The sequence below is a fragment of the Gloeophyllum trabeum genome, assembly GCF_000344685.1.
Source record: "Gloeophyllum trabeum ATCC 11539 unplaced genomic scaffold GLOTRscaffold_00002, whole genome shotgun sequence".
Taxonomy (NCBI): Eukaryota; Fungi; Basidiomycota; class Agaricomycetes; order Gloeophyllales; family Gloeophyllaceae; genus Gloeophyllum; species Gloeophyllum trabeum.
In genome coordinates this window covers 2,142,428-2,159,160 of record NW_006920411.1, presented here as the reverse complement: position 1 = coordinate 2,159,160, position 16,733 = coordinate 2,142,428, and the positions used below count along the sequence as shown (strand labels likewise).

At 54.5% G+C, this 16,733-nt stretch overlaps 7 protein-coding genes across 7 annotated transcripts; 3 read left to right on the top strand and 4 right to left on the bottom strand.

The window, feature by feature from the left end:
- Positions 1-68: 68 nt before the first annotated feature.
- GLOTRDRAFT_119578 (uncharacterized protein) lies at positions 69-2,105 on the bottom strand. The gene is made up of 5 exons (XM_007864269.1): positions 1,943-2,105; positions 1,520-1,862; positions 1,430-1,457; positions 457-1,371; positions 69-255 (listed from the first exon to the last, which is right to left on the bottom strand). Exons 1-4 carry the CDS (start codon positions 2,018-2,020, stop codon positions 633-635), a joined length of 1,188 nt encoding a protein of 395 aa, XP_007862460.1. The 5' UTR covers positions 2,021-2,105; the 3' UTR covers positions 69-255; positions 457-632.
- Positions 2,106-2,707: 602 nt separating this feature from the next.
- GLOTRDRAFT_109716 (uncharacterized protein) lies at positions 2,708-3,760 on the bottom strand. Its single transcript, XM_007864268.1, has one exon. The coding sequence runs from the start codon at positions 3,648-3,650 to the stop codon at positions 2,868-2,870; it is 783 nt and encodes a 260-aa protein (XP_007862459.1). The 5' UTR covers positions 3,651-3,760; the 3' UTR covers positions 2,708-2,867.
- Positions 3,761-7,606: 3,846 nt separating this feature from the next.
- GLOTRDRAFT_91070 (uncharacterized protein) lies at positions 7,607-8,052 on the top strand (the record flags this gene model as incomplete). Its single annotated transcript, XM_007864267.1, has 3 exons — positions 7,607-7,751; positions 7,807-7,861; positions 7,902-8,052. The coding sequence occupies 3 exons, from the start codon at positions 7,607-7,609 to the stop codon at positions 8,050-8,052; spliced, it is 351 nt and encodes a 116-aa protein (XP_007862458.1).
- Positions 8,053-9,006: 954 nt separating this feature from the next.
- On the top strand, positions 9,007-10,431 carry GLOTRDRAFT_55534 (glycoside hydrolase; the record flags this gene model as incomplete). Its single annotated transcript, XM_007863701.1, has 3 exons — positions 9,007-9,230; positions 9,290-9,627; positions 9,688-10,431. 3 exons carry the CDS (start codon positions 9,007-9,009, stop codon positions 10,245-10,247), a joined length of 1,122 nt encoding a protein of 373 aa, XP_007861892.1. The 3' UTR covers positions 10,248-10,431.
- Positions 10,432-10,481: 50 nt separating this feature from the next.
- Positions 10,482-10,934, bottom strand: GLOTRDRAFT_125796 (uncharacterized protein; the record flags this gene model as incomplete). Its single annotated transcript, XM_007864266.1, has 3 exons — positions 10,482-10,511; positions 10,568-10,628; positions 10,705-10,934. The coding sequence occupies 3 exons, from the start codon at positions 10,932-10,934 to the stop codon at positions 10,482-10,484; spliced, it is 321 nt and encodes a 106-aa protein (XP_007862457.1).
- A 960-nt stretch (positions 10,935-11,894) lies between these two features.
- GLOTRDRAFT_70972 (uncharacterized protein) lies at positions 11,895-12,684 on the bottom strand (the record flags this gene model as incomplete). Its single annotated transcript, XM_007864265.1, has 5 exons — positions 11,895-12,190; positions 12,257-12,399; positions 12,458-12,480; positions 12,542-12,583; positions 12,639-12,684. 5 exons carry the CDS (start codon positions 12,682-12,684, stop codon positions 11,971-11,973), a joined length of 474 nt encoding a protein of 157 aa, XP_007862456.1. The 3' UTR covers positions 11,895-11,970.
- A 568-nt stretch (positions 12,685-13,252) lies between these two features.
- Positions 13,253-14,126, top strand: GLOTRDRAFT_32917 (ankyrin; the record flags this gene model as incomplete). The annotated part of the gene is made up of 6 exons (XM_007863470.1): positions 13,253-13,298; positions 13,349-13,515; positions 13,569-13,790; positions 13,842-13,906; positions 13,960-13,984; positions 14,034-14,126. 6 exons carry the CDS (start codon positions 13,253-13,255, stop codon positions 14,124-14,126), a joined length of 618 nt encoding a protein of 205 aa, XP_007861661.1.
- Between the last annotated feature and the right edge of the window lie 2,607 nt (positions 14,127-16,733).

The window sequence follows — 16,733 nt, the reverse complement described above, 5'->3', positions numbered from 1 at the left end:
CGTGTCCTGTACCAGAAAACAACCCAATCCTCAGCACGCGGGGAACTAGATAGCATGTGTAAGACGTGGACTACACTCGGCACCTGGCGATACTTGCGTCGCGCGACGATAATAGATTAACCCGGGGGGACACGATACAACACACCAAGCGGTAAATAGATACATTTTCGCAGAGCAGTACGACAGCAGCAGAGACCAAGTGAAACCGGGAGGAACTCGAAGAGAAAGGGGGACGTCATCAAATATTAGTACAACCTGTAAAACAATCAACACAAACAGTCAGTGAACTCAATGTCAATGCGTCTACCAGAATGACCGTGACAATAAACAGAAATAAAAATACAGCAGTGGTATGTGTGGGCAGCGTATGGATGCAGTGCGTGATCATGATCATCATGGGTACGAAAGGATAGAGTCCAAGGTAGGGTAGTGATAGATAAATAAACATATGCGCACCGGATACACTAAGGGCCCTCCGTGGTTGATATGCAATATGCCCATCATGCCCTATGACGAACAGAGAATAGACATCCGGTTAGTGTATGGTCGACCGCGCCGAACGGGTCATCGCCACAAGTGTCCATAGCCAGACAGACAGTAAGGAAAGTAAGCGAAAATGCGAAACATCATCTTCAAAGGCCCATGCGTTGGGCCAACGTCCGATCGCCACTGTGCGAGCTCGAGTTCCCGTTTTCGCGTCTTGGTGGCGGTCTGCGGCCAGCGCCAGGGGCACTAGAGCCGTTCCGTCGGCGGTCCCTGTCCCTGTCCCTGTCGCGCTCTCGGTCGCGATCTCTGTCCCGGTCTCTGTCCCTGCCGTCTTTATCTCGCTCCCGCTCCCGGTCTTGATCTCTGCTCCAGTCCCGCTCTCGGTCCCTGATCCTCGTCCTGTCTCTGTCCCTGTCGCCTCTATCGTCTCCGACCCGAGGGCGCTTCCTCACATCGTCCTCCTCTTCCCTTTTAGGCCCAGCATACTGCGCCTTCGACAGCGGCGCAGACCGCTGCCGGTCATACTCCTCATCTTTCGCATCCCGGTCTCTCGAATCCTCCTTCCTCCGCTTCAGCGGAATCGCGTTCACACCGGACGAGTGCATTCCCAGTTGCCTGGAGATGGGCGGCTGCGGCGGCACGGACGTGGAAAGCGTGGATCTCGCCGGGGACAGACTCGGTCTGCCAGGGTCCTGGCTGTCGGAGACGGACAGCCGCGGTTTCTTGTAGGCTCTGGGGCCGGTCGGTGGGGGCTTGGCGACGCCACCTGTGCCCGTCCCATTGCTAGATGGGTTGGCAGAGATGGGCGAGGGTCTGGGGCCCGAGTGCGGGTGATAAGAGTTGAGAGTGGCGGCGAATGCTTCATGGGACTTTTCAAGCTCGGTACTACAGCGGGCGTAATCAGAGCGGCGGTGAGATACCAAGAGGAGAAATACGCGCATACCTGAGGTTATTGATGACATTATGGGACTCTACACGAGGCCGTATGAGCGCTTGCCCGCGGTCGATATGATGACCACAGATCTGAACCTACCTCTGAGGGCGCTTTCGAGTCTGTTCACCACTCTCCTCAGGCCCTTCACCTCCTCCTTCAACTTCCCGGTCTCGCTCTTCCTCAGCAGCTCGTATAGTTCATCATTCTCATCCTGAAGCAGCTTCGCGCGCTGCGTGAGCGCAGTTAGCGCCGTGTTTCCTGTGGTAGTCGAGCCCGTGTTCCCACTGTGGTTCCCTGTCGTAGGCTTGCCACTCGGGATCCCCTGCGCGCGCGTAATGTGTGGCACCAAGACCGACACCAGCGCGGGCGGCAGAGATATCGGCTCCGTCGTCGAAGGGGCGGGTTGTGTAGATAGATACTGCCTGAGCCTAGTAACTTCATCCTACACTCGTCCCAGATACAAAGACGCGTCCGTGAGTAACATCACAGAGCGCGCGACTTGCCCGGCAGTATAGCACTCACTGTGAGTTCGAGCACCTGCGCGTCCCTCTTTCTCAGCAACGTCTCCAGCTCGATCTCGCGCGTCGACGGCAGCGCCATGTCGCGTGTCGCCGACGTTCGTCGGGCCTCTTTCTCGAAATGAGCAAGTCTCGCACGCCGTGTGAAGCTGCCTACTATGGGAGGGTGATTCCGGAGCGTGAAGAGGAGCGGGTGACAGAACTACGGCGACGTAGAGGTGGATTGGAAGACGGCCGAGCAAGACGTGTGTTTCAGAAGACGGCCCGTGGTCGGAGGAAGGGTCGACGGGGACCAACGAGCCAGCGCTCTCGCAGCCAGACGCCGCTCCCCGAGTCGTTGGCGGCGGTGCACCGCCCCCGCTCTATATTTGGACAATGCGTTATTCTGCACGGCTCTCATCGGCGTCGGGATGTTGTGGTGTCGGGATGCGTATGTTTCGCAGACATATCGTCCAGAGCGGAAAAACAGACTTGTAATTTGGTTGACTTCTTCCTGTAGCTACTTCAACCAATACACTGATCGTGTAAACACTCCCCGATGTGAACATAGAATTACATTGCACCAAAGTATTTACCCTGAAAACGAATGCAAAGAATAAACAATGAGAGCATTGCGTCTTGATACGATAAATTAGAAGCCGAGGCAATGCACGAGAAACTGCCGAACTAGAGATATGGGCTTGAGACTTGATCCCGGCTTGCATATGATGCACGAAAGTCGAATAGTGGGAATAAAGAGGGTGTTAGGATAGGACTAAGGCGCATAGGCGGTACAATATGCGATGGCTTTTGCGGAAAACGGTCGATGACGGCGTACAGTTTGAACTTGCGGGACAAAGATGGAGGCAAGAGAGCAACGAGAGTGGGGAAGCGGGAAAGCCGAAGTGATGATTCTATGATTGCGGTGGATGATTGAGGGATTCGGGGATTCATGCCATGGCGTTCCCCACCGTCCGACGGCCGTTGCTGAGCGAGAGGAATCTGGAGCACGTCATCGGCTCGTCCCTCCGCCGATTCTCTTTCCTGGCATCCCTCCGTCTCCGCGCCCAGGTGAGGGCGTCCTCGCCCATCTCCATCTCCAGGTCAAGATCAGGGATGGCGACGTGCTCAGGCTTGCACTCTTCGATCCCATTCCCTCGCAGGGGCCTCAGCACGGGCTTTGACACTATATCCCCGGGCTCGAGTAGGAAAGCGGGGATGGGAGGGACCGGCGGAGGTGGGGATGATATAACGGGAGTGAGCGGTGGCGAACGAGGGGAGACGGGGAATGCGACCGAGGGTGAGCGACGATGGAGCTGTTTGCGAGGAGAAGGGTAGGCGAAAGAAGAGGGCGTGGCTGGTGCAGAGAGGGGGAGTGGCGCGGGTCGGCGGCGAGGGGACCTGCGGGCAGAGTATTCCGCTGCAGGGGGTGCGCCGACGCCGAACTCGTAGCCGTCCACGAAGCCCTTTGCGAGCATAGGACTCTTGTCCTTACGCGAGAGGTCGTCTCGTCGCGTCTGTCTAGAGGGGAGGGTTCTCTGGAGGAGAGGCGAACCGATGAGACGCGGCGGGATGGGAGGGTCTACGGCGGGCTCGAGCTGCAATCTGCGCAGAGAGGAGGATGAAGACTTGCGGATGACTGGGCGCGGAGAGGGCAGGGGAGTCGGGAGGAACTCGGGGGAAGACATGGGAGAGGGAACGGGAGAGTAGCAACGAGCGGACGCGGACGACATGTTTGTGGACGTACTAGGGGGTCGTTCTGATGGCGCAGAAATGCGGTGGGGATGGGGGACCGGGCGAGGGTGTTTTATAGAGGGCGTGGCGGAGGGACACGAGGGCCGAGTGTGACGGAAGGGGCATGGCTCGACACCGCCGCGAGCGAGTGATGGCAAGGAAGCCTGCAATTAGACAATGAGCAGATCCATCCCGCATTCTCTCACCGTCCCAGATCGGCGCTCCATCGATGGACGCACATCTGTCACGGAACCACCCTCCAAATGAATCGCCTGTGGGCGCGTCACTCCGCGAAAATCGGTGGGCCCGCACCGACGCTGGTGCGTCTGCCCCGCGTCCAGAATCACCGTCAGCGTCGTCGCGAGCGTCGCAGCATTTCCCCGGCGAGCACGGACAGCGGTACGGTGCAGGTCCTCGACCGGCACTAGTCGCCAGGAGCTGAGAAAGCCACACTTGTTGGAGACTCGCTTCCCTCCTCGTTCAGATTCCGCGCAATTACGATCTCCAATCAGATCTCGGAACCCCCGCCACGGGATCTCGATAAGGAAGTCATACCGTCCCCATATGGTAATACGGCGCGCCCTGCGTCCGCCCTGTGAAACGCAATCTCGTCCTCGAGGACCTGTGACGCCCGACGAATTGGCTTGTTTGATAAAACTGCGACAGCGGTCGCTTTACGCTCCACGCTCCAATTTGCTGACCCTTGCAGCTGACGACCTTGGCCATGTCCACGCCCAGTTCCGTGTCGGAGGATATCTTGCTGGCCAACACCTTCTCGTCCTAAATGATGATCTGCCCGCCGCCACGCCTTCTCGAAAAACGTACAGGCGCGCATTCCAACAATGCGGATGCATGCTCAGAAGCAGGGTAATGAAAGAACTCTAATACACGTATAATCATCGATTCAAGGCAAGTCATTGTCCTTTGGCGAGGGCGAGCACGTAATCGGGTGAGTCGGATCTCAGCGCCCTAAAAGTTGATTCAGCAGCTTACCAAGGTCCCACTAACCTTCTGGGTGCAGCCACCATCAGGTGCTATTTCCTAGCGTTATTCGACGTAAGCTGATATCCGGCGCATTGTTCAGACGTATGTACGCACCGATAACAGGTGGACTCTGTCTTCTCTGTCATCGGTTGCTCGACTTGGAACGCCACCTCGTGCCCATGTTACTTTCTCAATCCTGATAATCCCACTGACGCTCTCGTCTCATTGAGTTGCAGAGTCCGTGCCCGTCGTCCCCCCAGCTTCAATAACTGAGGGAATCTGTGACAGCTTCGATCAACGAACATCGCAACCTGCAAGTGGAAGGAGCCCACCGGACGAGACGATGCTTGTTTGTTGTACTTCTTTGGTACAGCAGTTCACATCCACGTCTTGTTTAACAGGCTTCAAAGTCGGTTCACTGCCCCTCTTACCGAGCAATCACAACAGGACTCCCACAAACTCAGGACTGAACCTTACCGGTACATCTTCAGGTCTTGCCACTCCGGCGCCGACTGTGTCTCGAGTCTTGGCCACACCGAGCTCAATTCCAACGCTTTCTCTAGACACAACCTAAACGGCGCGGTATCGCCTTCGGATACCGTGGCCGTCGCAATACGCGAACCTTCTTCTGCCCGCCCGCGCCTGGAATAGCAAGCCCGACGCCCTGTAGGTTATCTGACAGCTTCTATCACGGCGCCTGCGCCCTTGCATCCCCCGACCTGCTGGTCGAACTTCCATTATCGCGTCCCCAGCACTCTCAGGCCGTCACTTGGTATCAACATCGCTCCATCTACGAGCAGATGGGCGGTCGTTGTCTGGTGCACGCCGTGCGACCGCACCGTCTGCCGAGCCCGCGCCTCGTCATGCCTTCTGCCCGTTCTTTCCCCTGGGGCAACACTGGCCGTATCGTGCATTCCGCCCCCGCCCTCCGCTCCTGTCGCTGTCGGTCAGAAGCCCCTACCGTGTCAGGCCGGCATTGAAGCTTGAAGCCCGAGCTGGACTGTGGCTTCTATCCCCGGTGGTCGTGTCTATCGTTATCTGGTCTCAGTGTTCGCACGCAGGCGGGAATGGAGACGAGAATCTCGGTCCACGTGCCCGCTGCGCTGATCAGGTTCAGAAGCCCTGTCTTCAACGTTCAACTCGTTTACTGTGGATTGCTGTGTAACTACGCAGCGCAGTCTTGTTACCCCGAGTAGTCGTGCTACGGATGCTAGAGACCGTCGGAAGCCCCCCGCCCGGTGTTCCTCGTATCAGGGCTTCGTGGGTTATGAGTCCGCTAAATAAATAGCGCGAGTGACAACAAGCAGGTTAAAGGAGTTTGACTGAGCTCATCTCCCGCTTCGGGACGTGGCTGAGAACTTGCCGACCACAGTCAAATGTACCTGTTCCGGGTTATGCTATCTGTTCAACAAGCCTGCGCATGCGTCTTCTCTCCTGCCTTCCGCTGCTCTCTGAACGACCTTCCGGTCATCCTTCCTGCGCCCACGGCTCGGCCGGGAGCCGGATACATTCTACACGGTTCTCCACTCCTAACCCATGTGTGCACCTCCTACTTGATGCGCCTTAATCTAAATGATGCCTAGCGTCAAAGGTACGGTGGCGTTTCCTCCGTAAGGTATATCCCCGGTGATGCGTCCTGCGACGCCCGACGTCGGATGACCTACTAGGCCAGATTGACGGCCCGTGGCTGCGACGATCATTATGCCCGCAGGTGATGGCGCGTCAGGAAGCATAAGACAGGTGCGTTGGGCAGTTTCGAGGCGGTTTGTGCGCGCTAGTTAACTCCCTGTCGCTCCCACAAGCTCTGCCATATCCTGAATGCTATGACTTGAGGACACAGTGACCCTACTGAGAAGGGTACGGTACGCAGGCAATGTGCGACGCGGCTGAAGAGTTGCTGGGGTTCTGGGCAAGCAGTGTCTTCCAGCTGCCTCTCCGGAGCTATTCCACAGCCCCGTCTCGGGCTCCCCGGTTTATGCAGACCGCGTTGGGACGGCCCCCCTCCCGGATAAATTCCCCATGCTCCTGGATGAAACCTCTGTATTTCCATCTAGAGCGCCCGATTTCTCATCGCAGCGACTTCGTTCCTCGTCCGGGAGACTGGTCTGGGGCATTTACACGGATTAATGCTGGTCCGGTGTTGGGGTGATCGTCGAGAACAGATCTTCGATGTAAAGCACTTAAGTCCCAGATCAATACGCATGCTCTAGATCTGCGCTGCCCGGATATTTGACGTTGATTACTCGCTTCGGGCACTTGGGCGCAAGTGCCACTTTCTCAATGTCACCCCTCGGTGGAATGGGCTTCTGACCTTAATATTGCTTGCTGAGGACGCAGTATCTCCGTTCTTTGGTAGTGCTCGCACAGGCCAACGACTGAAGCCTGTCTCATCCTGCCTCGTGTCGCTTTATCGTCCTTGATAGATCGCGCGTCAATAGCGACTAGGTTACAGTTCTAATGGACTTTCCTAGAGGTGAGGGCGTCTGTCTTTTACATGCAGAATACGTTGACCATATCACTGGACGGAAACTGTAGGGAAACGCTTGGCGCGGGGGATGTCGGCACGCAGAACCGCCGTTAGTTAGCGGCGCGGAGATGATTAGATGCTACGGCCGACTTTCGTCCTATGCTCATCCCTACGCTTAGTCGTGAGTGCTCTTGCGAAAATACACTGCGACGATATCTGTAATACTGGCTCTCGTAACAGTGCGCGACTTGCGCGTGCCCCGGCGCAAGGGGTTATCGTGTGGCGATGCCCTGTCGCTCACGGAGTTATATGTAGACACTGCGGTCGTCGATGCCAGTTCTCCTCGAGAATAATCTGTTCGGAGCTAATTATCGTAGGACTACACTGATTGACGGTTGCCACGTATTCTCATGGGGACAGCAATAGGCACGTCGTCGGTGCTGAACCACGCCGATGGTTTCCCATGAGTGTTGCGTGGGCTGCAAGGGTCCGTCATATTCTACTATGTCTCATTATGGTCGATACTACAGCAGCACGGTTCTCGCACGCGATGGTAGCGTCTGGCGTCAACCAGCAGCGTTATCGGGTGTAGTCCCTTACCTGGACCGGTATGAACCGCAGCAGCGAGAATTCTGGACTGTGTCGCAAGGTCTGTTCGGTTGTCTATTTCTGCCTCTAACTGATACACACGCTAATGGTGGTAGTTCGGAAAAGAAATCCAACTGGAAGCGTATGTGCTCTAGCATCCTTGATCGGGCTGTAAGTTTGAAATGTGACTGAACTGACGTTGTATCACAAGGGCTAGGAGATACAACGGAATCCTACCTCACGGCCTCCAATTGTACCCAAGACCTCACTCTGGGCCTACCATAGCCTGGCAGTTCCGCAAGCAACAGAGGGCGTACCCGACAGACATCCAGCTGCAGCAACTGCAGCGGCTGCCAAAATAGGGAAGTGAAGTCGGGATCCCGACGCCGATCGACGATCGGCGGTCATTCCGCTCCCGGACCGGCGTAGCCGCCTGTGGCGGCAAGTTCGCGTCTAAGACGCGAACGACCGTTCCTCGCGTCTCCTCGGCGTCAGGGCGGACACGGGGAGGTTGAATTCAAGGCCAGACTGCAGCGGATGTCTTGCCTGTGCCGCCCCCATGTCATTAAAAGCCCCCATGTCTCCTCTCAAGTGGCCATCCTTTCTTCGGCTGGTCCCACTTTTTTCTTTCTTTCCAGCAACCCAGGAGGTTCTGACTTTGCGCGTCCTCCGCTGCAACAGAGTCTGGTACTCCCACATCTCTTTCGTTACTCCCGGCTTCGCACTCGAGGTGCTCGTCTACCATGCGGTTTACTTCATCCTTCTTCGCTCTCGCCGCTTCGGCACTTCCTTTCGTTGCTCGCAGCGCCCCTCTCCCTATACAGAGCGCTCCCAACATCGCCGACTTTCACATCGGAGTCGAGACCAACTCGACAAAAATCATCGAGGGGGAGAGACTCGTGGTAACGCAGACGGTGGTCACCACAGTTGTATCCACCCAGAGACTCCCCTCCGCTGAGCCCACAGCTGACGGGATCGTCAAGTTTATGCCTCCAGATCATATTCCGGCACCATCCTCGCACACCGTCACGGCCTCAGCTTCCAGCGCTACTCCATCAGCAACGGACGCTGCCGCCCTGTTCTTCCCTGGGGACGTGTCGGTCCCACCGGTCTTGGTACCCTCCACAATCACACCTTCGCTTCCTGCGAAGTCAGACATTGCAAAGTTTGCTGAAAATACCGCGGTCCCATCTAACTCCTCGGGAACTACTACGTCGTCGGTGCCCAACCCCGTGGCGACCTCTTCTGCCGTCTCATCGTCGTCTGCTCCAATTCCCATCCCCACTCTGGCGCCGATGTCCTCCGAACCGCAAGTGATGGCGTACTATCCCGACTGGGCTGGGCTAGACTTCCCGCCCGAGAAGATTGACTTCGGCAGATTCGACTGGATCGACTTTGCCTTTGCCCTGCCCAGTCCTCAGTTTGGACTTACTTGGGACGACCCAACGACTGCACCTATGCTACTGAACAGGCTGGTTGCTGCGGCACATGCTAAAGGGAAGAAGGTCAAGCTTAGTATTGGTGGTTGGACCGGCGCTAAGTAAGTAGATCCTGTTGCTGGACTTTTATGAAACGTGGTGCTCAACATAACAACGTCAGATACTTCTCTCCGGCTGTGTCCAGCGCTGCAAACAGGGAGATCTTTGTCAACAATATTGTGGAGACGTACCACAAGTACGAGCTCGACGGCATTGACATCGACTGGGAATATCCGGGCCAGCCGGGCCAAGAGGGCAACATTTGGACTCAGGACGACACGTCCAACTATTTCTTATTCTTGGTACTGTTGCGTTCGCAGCTTCCTCCTACTGCCCGTATCTCCGCCGCTACCCAGGTCGTCCCCTTTGCCGATCAAAACGGTCAGCCGTTGAAGAATGTAACCCCGTTCGCTTCCGTGCTCGATTGGATCCTAATAATGAATTACGACGTCTGGGGATGTAAGTACCTTTCCTGGTATAAGTCTAGAACCGTTATAAACATTGACTTTGCTTTTACAGCGTCTTCAAACCCTGGACCTAATGCTCCCTTGAGCAACGCATGCGGTAATTCCACGCAGCCCGAGGCGAACGCGTATTCAGCCATAGGTGCCTGGGTTGGCGCTGGAATGCCCGCAAGCAAAATTGTACTTGGTGTCCCCTCCTACGGATACATCTCCCGTTCAACCGCGACGAAACTCCGCACTCGTGCAGGGCTCGAGGTAGACGGCGAAGAGGTCACAGTTGCAGACGCTGTAATCCTAAAAAACGAAGACGGCGGGAGCGACAATGGGCAGCTCCAGTTCTCCGACCTGGTCTCTCAAGGGGCGTTGGTCGGGCCTTCCTTCGATGGCGCCGGGGGCTTCACCAGACATTGGGACGAGTGCTCTAGCACGCCTTACCTTACCTCCACAGGCGCTGAGCAAGTCATCACGTACGACGACCCCCAGAGTCTGCAATTAAAGGCGGCGCTAGCTAAAGAGCAAGGGCTACTTGGCGTTAACATGTTCGATGTCCATGGGGACACAGATCAGTGGGACTTGATAGACGCTGTGAGGAAAGGGCTCGGGTTGATTCACTAGAAATACTTGAAGTCATTTGGTAGATAGATCGCTTTTGCGAGTTACTTGTATATCTAACGGTCTAATTTATTTCACTCGTCATACTACGCGCTAATCTGCAGCGATATCTCGACAACAGAACTCCTCCCCATCGGAGTAACTGCGCTTTCTCGGAGCTCCCTTCCTGGACTGACGGCTCCTGCTTACTCCTACTCCTCTGCCCTTCCTTCCCTGGCAACGGGATGTTGCCTGCAACTATTCGTACTCCTCCGGCAGCGCCTGTGGCTGGGGATTCGTAGTTGGTCGCTGACCTAGTAAGGGGCGCTGAGCCTCCTTCGTACCTTGACCGCCGCAGCCTGGGTATAGACATCGCGAAGTTGCTGGATATCCAAGAATGGATATCTCGACGTGAATGGTATAAATGATGACGTCCGGCGAGGGGATTATTCCAGGCAGACGCCCAACGGCTGGTCTTTACAGTCCTCCGAACATCTTGAACAGCCCGTCTTTGATGGACGATCCGCTGGCGCTCCTCTTGCACTGCTGGGTCGGCTGGTTGGTTGTAGGGTGGAACGCGACCCTCAAGTCGCCGTACAACTCGTGATTGTCACGAGGGGTGGATGGTGTGGTAAAGAGGGTGAATGCTCCTGGCGTGGCGGGGGCGATGGGGAAGAGGGAGAAGGATGAGGTGCTGGTGGTGTAAGCCATTGGGAATATGTGCGGTGAGACGCGGGATGTGTGTTTGAAGAGTGAAGATGGTTAAGAGGGCTCTGGCTCTTGGCTGGAGAGGCTTTTGGATAATGCTGGAATGTGCATCGTACCGCGTCTCTTATATACCATCGCGTCTCCAGGAACGCAGAAATTATCGTCAAGCAATCGTAGGCAATCCAGAGGTGAGTGTCGCCTACAAAGTTTACCTTCTCTGGTAATTCCTGTAGGTCCCCACAAGGACCCACCGCTGAAAGCAGCAAAAACAGCAGTTGCTATGATACGGATTGTATTTTCAGAGAAATTACGCCAACAGAGGACAGCAGAAGGCCAACAGAGCGAGGAGCCATTGTAATCGAATTCAGGCAAGAGGAATAATGGACGCGTTATTTGGCGCTGTGTGTCCGGGCGTCTGCAAACACATGCAAATACAGCCACACGAAACGATACAAAACTTTATTTTCGTTGCATTCATTCCTCTTCTCATGTTCGACGTGGCCGGAAGCTCTTCGCTGGTTTGAGGTTTATGCTGCTAGCTACGCGATGGTGAGTTGCTCTCTACATGTTGCTGTCGTACTTTCTCTTCTTCTGCAATTTTGTGTGATGACAATACTATTCACACTGTATGAGCGTCGATGCATGACTTAGCGTCGGCGTCATGAGTTAACCTTCTCTACAACGGTATCTGACCTCCTATGTTTTATTTGTTTGCTGTTGCCTCAGAAGCATCCGGTACTGATACACTGCTCTGGTTTCAGGTTTGCAATGGAACTCTCGCAACCATGAACATCCTCAGATTTACCGTGTAATGTACCCTTTGTGTATTCACTCTCAAATCATTTAATATATGAGCCATGTCTGTATATCATCATGTTGTTGGCCATGAGACTGTCAATACGACTATCTCAAACTGTCAGAGACCGAAGGGATAGCCCACCTCTCAATGGGGCTCGGTTGCGAGTGGTCTGTCGTGCATCAACCCCATGATGCATCATTGCAGTGGATAGGGTATCTACAGGAACTCACACACATGATATCAAGTCAGTGAATTGCTTTCCTTCTCTTCTGCCGAGGTCCGCACTAGTTCTTCTCCATCGAATGCGTCCGCAGGTACTTGACCCTGCATCTGAGTCAATGCTCCTTTGATGATGTACAAGTACGGGCCGGACTTCTCTGGTGGAGGCGTGGATTGATATCCGATGGGTAGCGTACACCGAGGGCAGAGAAATCGATATTGGCGCTCATGCCCACCTTTCCTACGAGTTGAACAACCAGTCAGACAAACTGAGGCGAAGGGTTAAATACGCAGCCGTAAGACGCACCTCTCCACCAGAACAGGGTCACCCGCTGTAGCATTTAGCTTGAAGACGCGAGCCTTACCGGCAGCGCTATCCTGCGACCTGACGATGATAGCTCCATCTGACTGGCGCCTCGGCAGAGAAGCGAGGCTTTTGTCTATAACAAGCTGAACGCCGCCGAAATGAGATGACTAGATATCGATTGCGAGTCAAGCTGAAACGTACGATGAACTCGCCACAAATGCAATCTACCCATCAAATAATGGATATTAGTTCTGAGAAAACAGCAAGCGAACGGAGGTTGTTTACAGTAGACCCTCAACGCCGCGATCGAGGACGCAGTAGGAGCAGCTGGACAACGAGCACTCAGGTCCTAGTGCAGACAGATCATAGAATGAGGACGGACCATCGGTCGAAGACGAGACTGCCGACCTTGAGATGACCTTGGGCATAGCGAAGACGATCGCAACTGCAGAGATCACTAGTAGTAGGACCCCTGATTATCAGTATCGAGGCTTTGTGGAAACGCGGACAAAAGTTGGCCATCTGAGACCCCTCAGGCCTGATTTTTCGCGGACAAAGCGACCGATTTTGGGAGCCCAGCGGCCAACCCTTATTTTTCCCGCGGACATCACCTGCCCATTTTGGGCAGGATTTCTCGGCATACGCCGAGCGCGGGAAGATTTGAGCGTTACCCACGCCACAATTCCCAAATATGGAAGGCAAATCGAGCTGGCACCTGATTTTTCGCGGACAAAAGGGCGTAAAATCGGGAAATTTGGCGCGGACAAAGACGCTGAATTTTGGGCATCTAAAATAAAGCCTCGATACTGATTATCAGGGGTCCTCTAGTAGTGCGACCGAGGGAAGCGAAGTAATAAACGGGGTTCATCACGTGGATGTAATTACGGACCTGGCCGGGCATAGCCAGGACTTGAGCGCGATGTAATCACAATTGGCGTTCGTTGTCTCCTTTATATTTCTGTTCGACAGTCTCACCTGCCCAAATCCCTATCCTCCATGGCAGAGAAAGATGCCTCTGCACGACTACGCAGAGCTGTCCAAGGTATGTTAGGTAGTTCGATGCTTTGCGCAGTATTGACCGCCTGGTGGTAGAGAACAACCTCTTCCTCGTGAAGCGGCTCATACAACGCACCGACATGCGCAACCCCGACCCCGTGCACAAACGGTTCACTTCGCTAGCTTGGGCGGCCGTACTTGGGCATGAAGAGACTTTCGAATTCCTGCTGACTGCCGGTCACGATGATGAGGAGTTAAGCAAAGTGCGTCAATGGCCCCGTTCTATCATGATATTTTGCTCAATACCTTAACGCAGGACTCAGAGTTTAACACGATATTAACCCTTCTTGCCGACTTGAAACCTCCCTCGACTGGACCTTACTCTACGAAGTGTTCAAATCCCGATCTCATGGGAGCCGCCCTACGCATGGCTAGGATGTACCACGATCGCTACCCATTTGTCCTGGATTGGGCGAATTCCAGAGGGAGGACAGCTTTGCACGTAGCTTCCCTTCGTGGTAATGAGGAACTCGTACGAGTAAGGCGCTTACCTCCGCTTCCAGGCCTAGGTCTTATTGATAAGGCGTAGATGCTGTTGGACTTGGGCGCAGACTATGACTTGGCCGATAACGAAGGAAACACGCCACTGCACTAGTAGGTTCTCCTAGCATCATGTTATAGTATTTGACTTACTCCGGTTCTCTCAGTGCCAGCGCGTGGGGCCATATACCTGTTAGTGCAGCGGATACTTCGTGTTGGACTGCTGTTGATTGTTACTTAGATCGTACAACTGCTGATCGAGCGAGGTTGCCATTATTTAGCTCGCAACAACGACGGGTTTGATGCGGCAGATTATGCGTACTCGTACGTGTAGTTAATGGTTCGTACCAACTCTTGCTAACCCATTTTGCATAGGTATAGCACGAAGGAGACATTGGAAGCTGCTGCCCGAGTCCAAGTGGAGAACAATAAGAAAGCCCGTAGGAAAGTATTTGCACAAGCAGCTGCTCGAGGGAGCGAGTGGAACGGCGCTTCGCCCATCAATACCCCTTCCTCGTTATTAGCAAGATCCCGTGAAGCCATCAATGGTTCAATACGAATGCGCAGCGGTTCAGGCGGTAGTCGGACAACGGTCACTTCAGATAGTGATCTGGATGGCACCCCAATACCACCTCGACCGCACGCCAACAGCCAATCATCCATATCTACGACGTCTTCCCCCTCACAGCTCTCTGCCAATTCTTCTTCAGGCTCATTCTTCCATGTGCACCCAAATAATAATGCTGCCCAACCGTCTGCTTCCAGTAGCACCAGCACCTTTTCTCCCGTATCCCCCGCTTCTCACTCTACATCCTCCTCTCGACATCCCATCCTGTCCAACCCTCTAGCACCGATAGCGAGCCGTGTGCGGGAGCACGACGCTGATGCCATCGCCAGATATAGGCAGACGCGCAATCGAAGCGGCAGTGCTGATACTGCACCAGTGCCTGGTGTCGTTGACGCAACCAACAGCGTTGGGAGCCCTCACACGCACACGAACGGTCTGCCCCCTTTACCTGTCTTCTCAAGCGGAGGGACTGCGGCAGTCCTTCGCCGGCTTCGGCCATCTGCCTCTGCAGCTCAGCTTCGCAGTACACCCCCGCCTCCCGTCCCAGTACCCACTGCCTCCCAGGACTCAAATCGAAATCGAGCTGGTACTACTCCCAGCCGTCCAGCGCCGTTGTCTTTTTCACCGCCCTCAGAGAGAGCCGCGCAGACACCGCCGCGGACTAGCAGCCGAGAGGCTACTTCCAATTCGAAAGGGCCGCCACGAAACGCAGGCGATTATACAGGTCCTCCAAGCGATTATGCGCATTTCCCGCCGCCACCACCTGAGCGGGAGCCGTCGACGCCCGTCAGCGCGGTGCAGACGACGCCGACCGCAACCCGCCGGTTGCCGTTCAACCTCCTCTCGAAACCCTTACCGTCGATTGATCCTCAGGTGGCCGCGGGCGGTCACAAGAGAGGGAACTCCGCGACATCTTTGCGCAGTTAGCATGTATTATAGCTATTTCCTGTACGGGTGTACTCTCAGACGATTGTAGGACTTGTCTGTCTTGCTATGTTGTTGCATTACTGTATCCTCGACGTCGGGTATCGTAGCCTTTGTTATTGGCTCAGAGAAGTGAACGTTTTACTACTTGGACTACTGCAGGGGCATACTTGATGCTTCTAACCACGCACTAAGTACGTATACTGTACGTCTGCACGAGAAGACGCGTACATACTGGCCCCTCCTTCTCCCCGCTCCTTTGAGCTGGATACAGTGTTCAAGGACCGTCTTCGTGGATTTGCCCGGACTCGCAAAGGTAAGAACGGCGTTCTCGTCATGCGGATAGATCATCCACATCGTATCTACCCAATGATCTGCGAGAGGCATGTACTCGGAACACACCTAGCCAAGTTCCGTTTATACGTCTAAGAAGGCCAACCTGGCTACCCACATGACAAACCTATTTCCGGTCTATTCGAGCGGTAACGTGAAGGGCGTTTGCAGTCGATACGGAAGTTTCGTTATTTATTGCAGTCAGCGAGCGGTCGTACGGTTGACCAGGAGTGTCAGGTTTATTTTGCATTTGCACTTCGCACTTGCGTTTGGCTGAGGGCACGCCGTGAGTTCGAATCCCACTGAGAGCAACGGGCAAGGGGCCGTGGGAACGTCCCGGATACTGCCGTACCCCTGTTGTCGCTGTGCTCGACGTTGCCCGACGCGTTGTCGACGCTGTTGTCGGCAACGTCGACGAAGGTTGCGCTGAAACTCCCAAACAAATACTGAAAAAATTGCAATCCTTCTGAACAGGCATAAATTTGCAACTATTAGGGTGTAAATGTCTAGACATGTTTAGGTGTTGTGTGAAAGTTTGCCCTCAAAGAGTGTGCTGGATAGTGTGGCCATATTAGATTTGTCTTGTTGAAGTTCATCGTGGGTCGCGTCACAGATACCACACCACCACATTTATTCTGCCGCTATTTGTACTCATCTACTGCCCATGCAGCATTTGCAGCTAACAGAGCACACATGTTGCTGAAGCCCGCAAGGCTGGCCAAGGGTGTGTGGCAGACGCCACAATTTCCTTCCCACACTTGCCGACTACCTAATGCGGTAGCAGGTCGGGACCGTCGAACATGCGTGTGTTTGCTCCCTTGCAATTCGCCACGACGCGTTACTAGCAGTATAGGGGGAATGCGCAACGGCGTCGGATATGGATTAGTTTCATTGACATTGGCGCGCACGTCAATGCTCCCTATCTCAATTGTAGAGTTTATCTTAATATTGAACGCACCTCTTGACTCGCAACGTTGATTGTGCAACGACTTCTTGCATAGCTCCTCAAATGAACAGAATACTTAATTGATATTAAATAGGTTGGTACAATAAGCTCAGAAGGAACCGATTTTTCCGTGTATTTTTCAGGTAATATTCATCACTTAACATTCGTCG

What these genes read in the sequence shown, in the direction of transcription:
- GLOTRDRAFT_119578 (XM_007864269.1), bottom strand. Translation starts at nt 2,020, where the DNA reads ATGGCGCTGCCGTCGACGCGCGAGATCGAGCTGGAGACGTTGCTGAGA. An exon ending in CGCAGGTGCTCGAACTCACA is followed by an intron (nt 1,863 to 1,942) that starts GTGAGTGCTATA and finishes GGACGAGTGTAG; the next exon opens with GATGAAGTTACTAGGCTCAG. An exon ending in ACTCGAAAGCGCCCTCAGAG is followed by an intron (nt 1,458 to 1,519) that starts GTAGGTTCAGAT and finishes GGCCTCGTGTAG; the next exon opens with AGTCCCATAATGTCATCAAT.
- GLOTRDRAFT_109716 (XM_007864268.1), bottom strand. Translation starts at nt 3,650, where the DNA reads ATGTCGTCCGCGTCCGCTCGTTGCTACTCTCCCGTTCCCTCTCCCATG.